Here is a 15166-nt window from a genome sequence, read left to right on the forward strand (position 1 = left end):
CAATGAGCACATTCAAGTTCATACATACTGGTAGTATCTCATAGTTGATGATACTAGCCTCAACTGTCTGTACTGTGCTTTTGCAAAGAATTCTCTGCTTTAATCACAGCCACCATAAAAGACCTGCCAGGTCTCTATTCATTTACCATGCAGACACGCTGACTTAAAGGAGCCTAGTGAAATTACAGGGAAAATAGAAGCGGCAAAGTAAGAAACAACGCAAATAACACCTTCAGAGAGAGGCAAATTATATGCTGTTTTTTATTGAAAACAGTAAACGACATAAGGAATAAAACTGGTTGTATAGAAAAGGTTCAAGCTAATGGGCTGTAATGTAGTATGTAATGGAATTCACTTAGCCAGGATAGTCATGGACACTATAACATGTTTATGGAGAGCACTTTGCATACAAAAACAAAAAGGCTCATCAGGTTCATTGATAGGAGAATTATTAGAGGATAGGTTTGGAAAAAACATAAAATGACTTGGTGTAATGAACATGAACCATTGCACATTCAGCACTATGCAGAAATCAGAGACTTATTCATATATTTAACATCTGGCCAAAACAACCATAAAGTACATGTTATTAATTTTTCAGGGCCAGGAAGAAACGTGGAACATATATTTAATAGAAAATTATACAGAAGCCTCAATAAGTATAAGTAATATAGAATTTAACCACTCTTTGTTTTTATTACATCTGTCATTCTTTTTCAAAGAAATATGCAGAGATATGTTTCCACAACCCCAGAGTTCAGTCTTAGAAGCTGGTTGCATTTTCTGCTTCTCACAATCCAAATAATCATGTTCAGTGATGTTGAGACTATGGGGTGGTCAGTCCACAGTTCTGAGAACACCAGCAGCTTTTTTTCTTGAATTTGCGAATTTGCTTCTTTTTTGTCTGTTTCCTTTTCTCAGTAGCAGCTTCTTGACAGTCGCGCATCCTTTCAGACACATATTGTTGAATTGTCTTCTCACAGTGGAAGGATGGACTGAAACTCCTGTGGATTTCTTCAGCAGAATTGAAGCAAGAGTGGAGTTTGATTATCTCCTCACTCTCAAAGCTTAGGTGGTCTGCCAGGTCTTGCACGATTGTGAGGAGTCTCATTTTTTCTATCTTGTAATCATTTTTGACCTCCTTCCCCTTCCTTATGCAGGTGGATTATCTAATCACCACAGAAATATAAATAAATAACCTGTACTTGATGGCCAAGGGTGGGCTTTGACTTTTTCACAGTACCATGGCTCTTTATTCCCTCTGCACGGCCTTAGTCTCTATGACTGAGTGGGTTTAGTATGCCTACCGATCAAAATCTCTGCTCATTTTGAATTGTACTTTAATTCTGTTGTGTGTGTGTGTGTGTGTGAAGAATCCCAATCCGTTCCCACACCCTCTCAAATCTCCTGTGCACCTAACAGCCTTCCCCATCTGCGAGGATAAAGGGATCCTTTGTTTGGAGTAGGGAACAGGTAACCATTTGTGCATTGTGTATGCTGGTGTGGTTTGTGTGTATGCATGTGTGTATACTGGGTGTGTGCTATAGTGGTTGGATTGTGGTGGCTGTTTAATTGGTGGAGATACATGTATGTATGAAGCAAGTCGTCTGTATTTTGTATTATCAATGCTAAGCTGGGTTCTAAATATGTCTGTGCACCACAACAAAGAAAGAATCAAAGTGTGAGAGAAAAGAAATGAGATAGAGATAGAATATTTGCTTCTAGTCTCTTTGTGCAAGTCAGTGAAAGTCATTTGTTTAAGGGTACAGATTTACCGTTTGTCATTTTTGTTGAAGGGAACATGCACAACAGCTGCTCAATTTCCACAAGTAGGAATGAGAATTGTCCTTACATGACACTCCATCGAAATCAGAGACGAATGCAGAAAGAAGCCAGATAGCTGACATTACTGCAAGGAAGTTAAATATCTCTTTGTTGTTTTATAACTGCTGTAGTCTTCAAACATCATTCCAGTACTCAACTAAACAGAAATGACTTGTCAGATGAGGTGAACAACAAGCTAAACTTACCTGGATATCTGGATACCTTTGGTTTTTGTTTTCTTTTCTATTGCTTGTCTTTTTACTAGCAAGGTAAAAACTTGTTACTGACATTCATGCTGTGCTAAAGAAAAACAGAATGTGATTGTGTGTTGACAACCAAGGTTATACTCAAACTAAATTGATTCTTTTCATTAGCCTTAAGATCAGTGGCTAAGTCAGGACTGGTTGACATTATGGGGAATGGTTGTGATATATTTACGCCATGTACTGTGAATACTGTATACTGTAGTAGTAGAGATGGAAAGATGCAAAACGCATAACAACAAATAACCAATTTAGGCTAGAATGCCAATTTAAGTGGTTAGCAAACCACTCATGATCGACATAGCAAGGCCAAAAAATCCTTGTGAGTTTGACCAACCCAAAGACATCTTCACCATTTCCAGGTTCAGGGAACATCATAGCATGTTTTGTGGGTCAGTAGTGAATCAGTGTTGGGTCAGTGGCACTGACAGTGTCCTGCAGCATACCAGCCTAAAAAACCCAGGAGATGTCATGGCCTAGGTTATCCTTAGCCTACAACTCCCTGGGGCAAGAGCAGAGGACACTAATAAGCTCCGCTGCTCCACTGACCCAGTTTGTCCAAATGGAAGCATGTTTTTCGGACATATTTGAATAGATAAGAGCAAGGAGACAGCATGCAAGAACAAGATGCTTTTGACATGTTCTTCAATCATATGTGCAGTCTGACAAGAAACCTCTGTTCATCCTCCAGTTGAGTTGTGGATGATGTGTCATGATTGTGAGCTGGTGCTGCAAGGGTCATGCAGCAGCAGTGATGTCTGGGGTGAATGTGGCAGCTGTGAGGGGACGGGGCGGGGGGGTTAAGTACAGGGGCAGGAGCTGAGGATCTGCACTCTTTAATTAAAGCAGGAAGACAGTGCAGAAGCTCCGACAGAACCCAGCGAGGCATATGGGGGAGGAGAGCAGCTGACTGTTAGCTTTACCCAGCAATATTAGGAAGTGCACTGACACATAGATGAGACCGGCTAAGCCTGCTCAGGATTAGAGGGACTGTATATATGTATATGTAATGTGTATTTATTCTATTGTGAGTTAGTATTGTACTGCACTGCCTTGTTTAATTGCAGAGTAGTCAATGTCTTGGTCACTCATGCTGTGTGGGTCAGTAAACCATGGTCTGTCTGGCCCTGGATGTACATTGTTTCCTTCCACTGTATACTTGTATAGGTTGAGATGACAAAGATCTTCTTAATTCTTCACTCCTGATGTTGTTTTTTGTCTGAGATATCATGCTGATTGTCATTATTTTACATTTACTTTACATTTCTTACAAAATTTTTAGTTTTTTTATTTGGCACTCTTATCCAGTGGGCATAACAAATGCTTTGCTCTTTACTTGGAAAAGCTACTCCTAGTAGTAAAAATAAGTCATAGTCAGATGTGGTCAAATAAACATTAAAAAGCATATTAAAACTACAAAAATGGAGATGCAAGTTTTTCTTCCGACAACAGCCATATATATAGATGAAGCAGGAAATGGAATATTTTTGTTTTTTTATCATCTGTGCTGCTATTGTGGATGATTGTTCATCTAAAACTTGACATGTGCATACAAGATACTGATATTTGAAAAAGCTTCTATCCTCTCAATTTTCCTCAGCTCCTTGCATGTGCTGTCTGAGCCATGCTCCCTGGCTATGGATTATCTCCTCTCCCTGACTTCCAGCCTCACCTCCACGCTTTCCGTTGCCGAGGGGAGAGCTCTGCCATGTGGATCCCTGGCTCGCCCGAGGCCCAGGTTGCTCTGAGCAGTTCCCGGGAGAACAGGCCTCTCCTGCGCCAACACATTGCTGTGTGCCAACAAGAGACGCTAGCCTTCATTGACCTCCAGCAGAACAGTACAAATGGCTTTTGCTCCTCATCTTCGCTGGGGGGGGCACATTACCTTACCCCATCCCCCATGCCCACCTCAAAACGGTCCCTTGACAGACTGCTTCCAGAATGGAGACACTGACTTAGACAGTGACTTGAACACAAATCTGAATCTGAACCATGAAAGCCACCAGGATGTGGAGGAAGTACAGAATAACACAAGTGAACCTTGCGTGGACTTGCTTAAGACAGATCCTGAGAAGCTCTTGCCCCCATCTCAGGTGGTCAGTCCCAGAGACTTGTTCCTTCCCCTGTCTCCCATGTTTGTAGATGCTCACCAGCCCAGCTCCCCCAGCTCCCCACTAGGCTCAGAGCTCCAGAGCCCTGATCTCTTTCCTTTACAGAGACGAACTTCACAGGGGTCTTCAAAGGAGAAGTCTATACGTAAGTGCTACCTTTGCCACATTTTTTCCTAAATTATTGAAAATTAGGAACAAAAAGCATTTATAGCAAATACTTGTCACATTTAAGGTCTAATTGAATGGTTTCCTATTCTGGTTCTAAAATAACCTTGCCCTGCATAATTTTGCGGCTTCTCTGCTGTCATACTTGATGCAATTAATCAGCTAATTAGCAAGCCCTTCAAGAGGTGAAGTGGGTGTGATAGACTAAAGAAACACTAAAATGTGCAAAGTAGTATTCCAGTACTCCAGGTTCTCAGCTCAGTGTCAGTGGGGATCAACTTCCCTGCAGTTTCAAGTTTTCCCTGCCCTAAAGCACCTGATCCAACTCATCAACTAATTATCCACCCCTTCAGGAGTTGGATCAGGTGCGCTGGGACAGTGATTACAGTGTACAGTACCAAGGATCATACATCTACAACGTTATAGTGGACAACCTCTGGCCAAGTCCATCTCAATAAGTATAACATTTTTACTAAGATGTTTCATTGAAGTATATAGTATTCATTTTAACTTCATATATGAACTTTAATAAAAAAAATGAAAAAGTATGAGAAGCAGTGGTTAGTGACTTATGTTTGACCAGTATTAATGTGGAAACAGTACTAAAATATGATATTGGCACAGCATGTTTACAACCGTGTTATCACCTTTCCTTTAGTAATCGTTTGGGGACTGAAGAATCCAGTTGACTAATTTCTGAATGTTACATTTCTGCCATTCTTCTGTTGTGAACATCTTTAGCTGCGCAGCTGCATGTGTACATATTTTGCACTTCATAATACATCACATAACATTTTCAGTGAGAGACAGATCTGGATGCCACGCTGTTGTAATATTTGCAGAACGTCATTTTATGTTGTAAACGTTCCTGAAAAAGACGTTGTCTAGAAAGCAGCATATGTTACTCTGAAATGTAGATCTTTCATTGTCCATGGGCAGTAATGCACCCCCATATCCATTACAGCCACTGCCTTTTATACTTTATGCTGGTCACTATCTAGGTGATCTTTTTCTTCTTTGCCTTGGAGAGGACAAAATCCATTATTTCCTTTTCCATTATTGTCTGAAATACATGATTCTGCTGTGCATCAGTACATTTCAAATGTGAATGAGCCCAGAGAAGTCATCAGCATTTCTGTATTTTATTAGTATTTCATATAGTGTCCCATTATTTTTGGAATCAAGGATTATACTTTGCTGAAAATGGGCTTGTACCTGTTAGTTTCCAATGCCAAGTCATGTTTCATTTGACAGGCCGCAAAATGAGGGTATACTCACCTGACAGTCCGAGTGACGAGTCCCTGAGCAGCCCAGGACTGGATTCTGATTACCTGTTCCCGGGATCCTTTGAGTCGTTCATGGAGGAAGAGCTAGGCATGGTGGGTTCCACCATCCCCACATCCCAGAGCTCTAGCCCCTTGCTAGATTTAGATGAGGAGCTGGCACTCACATCCTTTCCTGTACCTTCACTGCCGTCCTCCAACCACCCTCACAGGGACACAGGTTTAGAGGAGAACACAAGAGAGATAGGAAAGGACGAGGTGAACCAGGGGGACAACGGGGTCCCGGAAGGCTCAGCCTTCCTAGGTGGGACCTCCCTGTCTCTCACCCACCCCCTCCCTCTGCCCCGGTCCCGCTCGACAGACCATGAGCGCCGGCGGTTCTCTGCCTCCGAGCTCATCTCGCGGCTGCAGCTCTCGCAGAGGAAGAACTCTTTCACATTGAGGCTGGGCAAGTCACTGTCCGCCCGTGTGGCCTCCCGTGACCGCCAGCCGTCTGGGAACCTCACTGCCGACTGTGAGTTCCTCTGCTGTTTACCTTGGCTTTCTTTGACTTTATGCCAGGGAGGCCAACTCTGGTTCTGGTGATATACCGTTCTGGAGGGCTTAGTTCCAACACACTTCGCTCTAATACTCAGATGTTCCCGAAGGCTTTGATTAGACAGATCAGGTGTGTCAGATGAGGAACTAAGCTCTGCAGGATGGCAGATCTTCAAGACCAGAGTTGAAGGCCTTCACTGACAATATTTTCCAGCCTAGTCCTTGGGAAGCCCCAGATAATACACATTTTTGCTAGTATCCAAGCTCCCAGCATGAGTATACCAGGTTTTCAGCTTTTGATTACTTAGTTCTTGTGTATTCAGAGCTGAGACAAGACAAAAATGTGGAATGTCTGGTGGTCCCTGGGTGCTGCTATGGAAAACTCACTCATCACCTGTCTTTTTGTTAGAGTTGGTTTCACTGCTTGTCATTCTCACACAGAGGTGCTACATTTTTAGGCTTACCCTTCTCGCCCTATGTATCTGTAGACAAACCCTGCACTAGACAGCGTCTTTCAGGGGGGTCAAGTGACAGTGTGCCACATAGCCCGGTGGGATTTGCACCACCACTGCCCTCTGCTGACAGCACCCTGCCACTGCACAGGAGGAGCTCCAAGCTCAGGTAATGACACCCCTCTGTTGACAGCAAATACTGTCTCAAACAGCAGCTTCGAACCATAATGCCACTTAACGCTCAATTGTTTTAAATGCTGTTTTTCCCTTTCCACAGCATGAGGAAAGATTCCATTGATGAAGATGGAGACGCACCTCCCAGAAGTTCCAAACGCTTGTCACGCTTTCTGCCCAGCTGTAAGTATGACTTAGCACATTTCATGATACATGTGTATACATGTTTTATTAACTCACTCTCTTATTTTGTTTCTGACTCTCAGTGGTCCTGTATCAGGAGTACAGCGATGTGGCCATTAACAGAGAGATCCAGAGGCAACAGGGGGCAGAGCCTGGAAACGATGAAGACAGGGGTGGGGACTATGCCTCCCCCAGCAATCTCTCTCCTTCCAGCTCTTTTCGATCTTCACGGGGCTCAGCCTTCTCCCTCTGGCAGGATATTCCTGATGTGCGGGGCAGCGGAGAACTGGACAACTTCAGTAATGAGGAGCGCAAACTGCAGGAGGTTATGAGAGTTTGAGAGACTTTCGATTGCCCATTGAAAGTAGTTAATTTTTTTTAATACAAATGAGCATGTTTTCTTTCTTGGCATGATTTATTTTAATCTTCTGAAAACATTTTTCTTAATTAAAGCATAACAGTTTTCATGGAAAGGGGCGCAACCTTTGCTATGAACGAAAATGTTAACTTTATTTCAAACACCTACAGTTCATAAGAAATTCATCAAAAAGTGGAGAAAGTGCAAATATTGTTAAGGTTAATTGCAACAGATGTAGGTGCTAGTTGTAACATTTTGCTCAAATTAATGCAAAATAAAATTAATTAAATACAGCTCTATTTTGTTTGCACCAAATTCCAGCTTAAATACATAAAATATAGTCATTAAAATAAATATGAAAAGACAATTTTTTAAAATCACAAAGTAGAGCAAATGTCAGCATTATAAAACTGGAATTTCTATATTTCATTTACATTACATCTTTAATGCATTTTGATTCAGCTGGACATACAAAAATAAAAATTCATGAATATGGGAGAATTATTTACTATAAAGGACTCACCCCCCAAGTGGAGAGTACTTTAGCCTCATTAGCTCTCCCTGTGAGATGTTACCATGTTTCAGAATGGTGATGTTACAGCCACAAAGAGTAAAATAAAAAATAAAAAAACTTTTATGGTATTAAACAGTCTTCAGGGTGAATCTTGAGAAATATCTCTCTGATTGCTGTTGAAATTCTTAAGATGACATCGCTATGAGAATACAAAATGACAACAAAGGCACCATCTACTACAATAAATATTCATGCTTCATTTTAACTGTTTAATTTACAGGTAAAGAAACACTAACTTTCTTCTTTCTCTCAGGCCAAGTTTGAATTGGTGACATCTGAGGCCTCTTACATCCGTAGCTTGACCATTGCTGTGGACCACTTTATGATGTCTCCAGAGCTAACAGAGTGCCTGGGGACTCAGGAGAGGCAGTGGCTTTTCTCCAAACTGCCTGATGTCAAGGACGTCAGTGAGAAGTATGAAGGAAGGGAAAAAAACTAACATTTTTAGTACCTATAACTTTTTAAAAGGTTCTTTGCTTTTATTGTACTATTTATCTGTCTCTTTCTCTTTTGTCATTTTTTCCATTTGTTGCCTTCAACTTTTTTCCTCCTTCTGATTCCAATTGTAGTTTTTTTTTTTTTTTAGGTTTCTGCAGGATCTAGAGCACCGGTTAGAGGCAGATATCTTGCGCTTTGATGTGTGTGACATTGTCCTGGAACACTGTCCGGCACTGCGGAGGGTTTACCTTCCTTACGTTACCAACCAGGCTTACCAGGAGCAGACCTACCAGCGGCTCCTGTGAGCACTCTTACTCTGTGTGTAGTTTTATTTTTAACCTTTATGCACAGTGTCATTGGTCACTGGAGGCTCTTTAACTTGGAGCCATCAAGTACTAGGCCAGCAACATCAATACCTACCCATGGATCAACAGTGTTCCATCTTTTTTTGCTTTCTAGACAGGAGAATCCCCGCTTCCCTGGAATACTGGCCCGTTTGGAGGAGGACCCCATATGCCAACGGCTTCCTCTTACATCATTCCTCATCCTGCCTTTTCAAAGGATTACACGTCTCAAAATGCTGGTGGAGGTAAAGTTGTTCACTAAACAACTTCAATCATCCCTCACTTTAGTCCAAGGGGGATAGTACAAAACAGGATGTCTGTGTAGTAGATGATCTCACTTAAAGGGACCATATTCTACATCTGTGTACCAAAAACAGTCAGAATTCAATTTTACATGACTATTTTCTGTACTCTATCTTTTAGCAGGTGGATTTTGTGCTGTGCCTTTAAGACTCCTGTATGTAAATTACCTGTGGTCTGATTGGCTGCCCTGTATTGTATCTCATTCAAGAAGCAGGCTGGGCTGAGACACTCCTTATAACTTGTGTATATACACAAATACAACTGACACATCAAACCAAAAGACTCAACTTCAGTTCTTGTATTTTTTTTATATTAATTTTAGGAATAGCAGTTGAACAATTTTGAAACTTCCCGCTTCACTGTATAAATGCACTGTTTATTTGTGATATCACAAAACCAGGGAATTCAAAAAGGGCCATTTTTGCAGTTTAGTTTCTATTTTTGAGCGGCCTTAAATGGTATTAAAATGAAAAATGTAACATTTACATTCCTTATAATAATCTTTAGAAAATCGTTTCTAATGATCAGTTTCAGTTTCTCTCAGTACCAATATATGGGTTGCTTTAGCTTAAGTGAGGACTGTTCAGTAGGAACATCCCTTAGCTCTCCTCCTATTGTGCAGGCCTGACTTTTGGCTCATGTTTTCTGGCCAACAGAAATCCTGTCTTGTGAAATATCCTATTACTATAGATAAATCACTTTATAGTTTTACTGAAAGCATCTAAAAACTGAAATCACACTTTTTTCTATTTTCATTTTTCCACAGCAGCTGTCCATTTTATTGTGTTACAAGTTCATGATGATTGGACCAATAGATGCAGTCCAAAATGAACTGGAATGAAATCTCTTAACATTAGCCTCCATTAAAAGTTAACATTTTGCCTTCTCCTGCAAAGTAACTATTTTTTAGGAACATGTTTATTGGACAGTGACCATGTGCTTCAAATCAAAGTGAAAATATGATGCATTACATACAACACCCAATTTTTTTGCAGAACATCTTAAAGAGAACAACCCCTGGTTCACGAGATGAGGACACAGCTACCAAAGCTTTTAATGAGTTGAAAAAGGTGAAGAAGTGTTAAACATTGTTTTTTTTATAAGGCCATAACATATTAATAAAAGATTGTAAAGATGAATGCAGTCGTATCCAAAGGTTTGAACACACCTGGTCAGTGGACAGTGCCTTTAATGTTTGGTGGTAGTACAAGGTGAGACTGTGTGATAGAGAGAGGGGGAGAACTTCTACTTGGAGTTAAAGACCAGACACCACTTTTTTAACTGTGGTAGGACCAAGAAACAGGGAGAAGATGTGGTGGTGGTAGGGAATTGCAAAAACTTTGTCATGAGATGGTGGAGATATTCATTCATAGCATTTCCATATTCCATAAGCACACCATCAGTTGAAAAATTAACACATCCTATACAAGGAATATAATTGGAAAATATGGTAACATTTACTACACAATTTCAATAACATGGGGAAAAAAGAAAATAATTATAAAACATGCGACAGTCCACATCTTATGCTTTGTTCCCCCTTTCAACAAAATATAATTTGACCAGGAGCACCCAAACTTTTGCATATAACTGTAGATCAGTACCAATTTAAGCGTTTTCAGTGAACAAATGTCTTATGTGCTGGAATAGATTATAAAAGAATGTAACTCCAGTGTACAATCCATGAAGAGGATGGAGGAACTGATTCATCTCAACAAGAAAATACACTTTGAGGGGAAGGTACTACAAAAATGACCATTTGTTTGTAGTGTTTTATTATCAAATGAAATGTATTTATTTAGCCAAATTTAGCGTATATTCATGCTAGTTCATTTTCTGCTTTTTTCCTAGATTTTCCCTCTCATTTCACAGTCTCGCTGGCTGGTGAAACATGGTGAGCTATTAGAGGTGGACATGCAAACCATGAGCATATCCGGGTCGAAGTTCAAACTGCCAACACGGCCTGTGTATCTGCACCTGTTTAATGACTGCCTCCTGCTATCCCGGAGAAAAGAGTGAGTGCATAATGAAAGCCAGGGCGCAGGGGAGAGCATGGGAAAGTAACTGAAGGAGAAGAATAATTTACGTCCGGCTCTGCCTGAACCTGTGGTGTTGTTTTTTCTTCACACTGTTGGAGGGTTAGTAAAAGGCTGAGGCATTAAGTGCTAATTGCAAACCAGCTTAGACGGTTTGAGTCCTGACAGCAGCCATGATAACACAGCACTGTATATAAATCGTGCTGGTAACAAAGTGTTGATCTTTCTGCCCCACTTCAGCACATGGAAGTTCATGGTGTTCGTACATGCAAAGATTGGCGAACTGAAGGTGAAGGACCTGAGTCAAAAACTTCAGGGCATCTCAGGATTCATCTTCCATCTGCAGCTGTGCGAAGGCCAGCAGCTCAAACATCAGATCCTGCTCAAGTCACAGACAGAGTGAGGGCTACATTCCATTAAATTCACAGCCAAGCTTCCGCAGTGCATTGAGTACTGGCAGCTAATATCAGTAGAGAGTTTAATAATCCTCAGTCTACTCATAGCACATCGTATGCAGCTTTAAATGAAAGGTTTGGTTCTTCACTGTGGATTCTGCTGACTGAATACAAACAGTTGTGCATAGAAAAGACTCTGAAGAGCTGATTAATCAAACTCTTATTTAGCACAGCTGGAAGAAGAGCAAAAACATCTTCCATCATAGAAATCCTATACTGACTGATCAAGCTAAAAAGTGTTCACTAAAAGGCTGCATACATAGATGAACTTGCTGGGAAACCTTGGATGATTTTATTCTTAGCAAGCCTGACAGAGTAACTCTTCACTGCAAAATTATGAAATATACATACTTGCTGATGCTTACCAAATTCATAGAAATATGAAAAAATTAGTTTTGGTAATTTTGTTGCCATTTGGCAACAGCATGCAACAATGCAACCGGAATCTGTAATGCAAACATTCGGAGTAAATCAGTACATCGCTACTGGATACAGCCATCATAGATATACGAAGAAAACCTGAGCAAAATAGCCATATTTGTACAAATATTTTATTTTTTATTTTGTTGCACACTGTTGCCGCGTGGTAATTACTGTATATTTTATCAGAGATAAATTAGAATTTCCTTTAGATTCGGTTTCTGTTTTTTTTTTCTTAAAATTGTGTATAAATATTGAATTCTGCATTATATCATGCCCCCCCGCCAATCTGATACCCCATCCCAAATTTTTTTCCATGCCTTTGGCTTCCACCTCACTGTGGGGAGGGTGTTCTTGCCCTTAATGGGGGGAGTTGTTTTGCTATCAGCGATTGGCAGAACAGTCCAGTCTCTATTGTCGCCCTTCAAGATCTGCCACTGACGAGTCCTTCAGCAGCCAGACATAATCAGGTGATCAGTGTGTCGGAAAAAAGGACTGACTGCATATGATCAAAAAATATACCATTTTACACAAAAGCCTTTCAATTTTCCAAAGGAAAAGAAAACAAATGACCTATAAATTGTAATCAGGTGACAAAATTGAAAAGGAATTGTTGCCACTTGGCAACACCACACAGCAAAGGTTTAAATCCTTGAATTGAATTCTATTTGAGAGTCTTTTCTCTGTAAATTGCTCTATAACTTGTACTTTCTGAACAGGAGTGGAAAGCAGAGATGGATCACAGCCATGTTTCCCCCTGACCCAAAGACAACCATTGAGCAGGCCAGTGAGAATGAGGGTGAGACCACTCATATAATATAGTTTCTCTCCATTTTTAAATGTGCTTGTGAGATACAAAAACGACGAACAAGATCTGTCTAAAGTTAATATCTCAGGGCTGTGTTGTATTCATGCAGATCTATCTCAGGTTCAGTGCATTAAGAGCTACCAGGCTCAGGAGCATGATGAGCTCACGCTCGAGAAGGCAGACATCCTTCAAGCTAAAACCATTACAAGTGATGGTAAGATGATTGCCAATGCATACACAAATTCTCATTTTGTTTTTACCACTTGATCATTGCCACCACCTGCTCTTTACATTATCCATCCATCCATTTTCTAAGCCACTTCTCCATCAGGGTCGCGGGCTCTTTACATTATATGGACATTTAATGGCGCATGGACTAACAAAAATAGCCCAAAACTACTTGGCATAAAATGTCATTACAATAACATATATTAAGGCCAAGTTTTACCTTCTCCTTGTATATGCATGTTTTTGTTAGAACAAGTTTGATAAATTAAAGATAAAGTAGCTTCCCATCTGCCAAAATTAATATTGGGTTTGCTGTCATTGCATCAGTGGATTTTATACAGGGATTGATTAATACATTGTGGGCCACTGGGCACAAACCTCCACAGGACCCCTCCTTCAAGATCCTGTATTTCCAAGATGCTGTAAGGCTTGTTGGCTACTGCATGCGTCAACATTATTTTTTTTTAAAGAAAAGTTCCAATGGATGTGTGGGGAACAACATAAAAGCAGGCTGTTTGCATGGATCAATATACAAAAACTCCTCTGCATGGGAGCACAACCATGGGAAGTGAGAACTGAGCTGTATTTTCATTAAAGCAAAGCAAATTGGTTCTCTTGCCTGCTGATTTGAGGTGGTGTCACTAAAAAAGTGTTCAGAGTAAAAAGAGTGACACGGAGTGAAGAATGATTATCGAGAGACATTTTAACAACCTGATTGACTACGGCTGAGCAAAGTCCATTTAAAATAGACATAGAAATAGTATCTTTTAAACAAACAAACAAAAAACCCTTAATTGCCAATATGTTCTAATTCTACGGTGGTCTAGGGCCCTCTAGTGGCTGGGGCTCCTGGTCACAAACCCACAAGACGTGATTGGTCCCTAGTTTTTGCATTTGATTTTGGAAATTCCATTTAATTTTGTATATAAATAACCCTGTCGTTTCTTGATCCTTAGGGTGGGTGGAGGGGATCCGATTGTCTGATGGAGAGAGGGGCTGGTTCCCCAAAACGTATGTGGAGGAAATTACGAGTCGCAGCGCTCGCTTGAGAAACCTTCGCGAGAACATTCGCATCAAGTGCGTCACCCAGAAACTGGAGGGCGAGTCTCAGTGAGGGCATGTCCTGCTAAATGATGCATATTTTATTTAAAACTGCTTTATTTCAAAAGGTACTGTCATCTCATCATCTGTTTAATAAGACAAACCATTGTGGTGTGGGTTTGCACAACAGTGGTCATGTATTTGCAATAATACAGATGCAAAATGAAAAATGGGTAGCACTGCAACAGTAATGCCCTCAAGTTTGCTTTCTTTCTTTTGCTATTAGCACATGTAGATATGTAGCATTTTTCATGGCCACATCTCAGAGCACTGCTGTCTTACAATCAAAAACGTGGGATAAAATCAGGCTCAGATAGGTAAAAGTAATAGAAAAGGATTAAGTGAGCTCATACACAGCTCAGTTTGGGTATTATATCATTTGAATATGGGTCGATTGCACTTCAGCATAATGGAGAACTGAATAACTGACTTGTTTCAAAGCTAAAGAATAGTTGTAAATATTCAGAATTTATTGTGTTCAGTTTCAAATGTTTAAATCAAAATGAAAATGTTGCTTTTGCAAATGACTTGTCCACACCTACTTTTGCAACATTTACATAAAGTGTAGCTGCATTTCAGTGACCATTATTTATGACAGCAGGATGTGGATATTTTTGTAATTTCTGTTTGGAGAAAAGACACTATATAATTATGCAGAGCATGGTCTATAAAGCAAAACAGAGATATATTCCTTTGTGTTGCATTCTTGTAAATGTTTTATCTCTAAATAAATGCTGATATCTGGAAGAAATGGCTCCGTTTGTGTGTACCACTCAGGTAAGAAACATCTCTAACAATGAAACAGACTCAGTTCTCTGAGAAATCTGAAGGTTTTCATATATTTTGTTGAGAAACGGGCTCTATTTCTATGCTTGTATCCAGCTGTGCTTGCACTCAGCAACAATGCTAGCCTCATAAAGTCTGCTTTCACTCAAGGTTACTCCAGTCTAGCTCGCCTCATATCTTTGGCCTAGAGGCAGGAGCGAGACTAGGTATGAGGTGCATTGAATGGCTTTATTGTGACAGCTATACCAAGAGCTTCGAGTGGTTTCACTGACTTTCCAACTGTTCTAAATCAGAGCGGTGACGGCTGCAGAATAGGAGCTGCA

General features: G+C 40.5%; 1 protein-coding gene across 1 annotated transcript in view; it reads left to right on the top strand.

The window, feature by feature from the left end:
• The window catches only part of arhgef19 (Rho guanine nucleotide exchange factor (GEF) 19), a 29202-nt gene extending 14398 nt beyond the window's left edge, over positions 1-14804 (top strand). Inside the window, 16 exon segments of the mRNA XM_037541594.1 lie at positions 3688-4008; positions 4010-4343; positions 5618-6160; positions 6672-6804; positions 6913-6992; positions 7076-7317; positions 8178-8338; positions 8511-8663; positions 8822-8951; positions 10005-10079; positions 10660-10749; positions 10861-11024; positions 11286-11444; positions 12640-12719; positions 12838-12942; positions 13913-14804. Of these exon segments, the coding sequence (XP_037397491.1) occupies positions 3712-4008; positions 4010-4343; positions 5618-6160; positions 6672-6804; positions 6913-6992; positions 7076-7317; positions 8178-8338; positions 8511-8663; positions 8822-8951; positions 10005-10079; positions 10660-10749; positions 10861-11024; positions 11286-11444; positions 12640-12719; positions 12838-12942; positions 13913-14070 (2904 nt within the window). The 5' untranslated portion in view covers positions 3688-3711 and the 3' untranslated portion in view covers positions 14071-14804.
• The last annotated feature ends 362 nt before the right edge of the window (positions 14805-15166 follow it).

This window comes from Pygocentrus nattereri, chromosome 9 (assembly GCF_015220715.1).
Source record: "Pygocentrus nattereri isolate fPygNat1 chromosome 9, fPygNat1.pri, whole genome shotgun sequence".
NCBI lineage: Eukaryota > Metazoa > Chordata > Actinopteri > Characiformes > Serrasalmidae > Pygocentrus > Pygocentrus nattereri.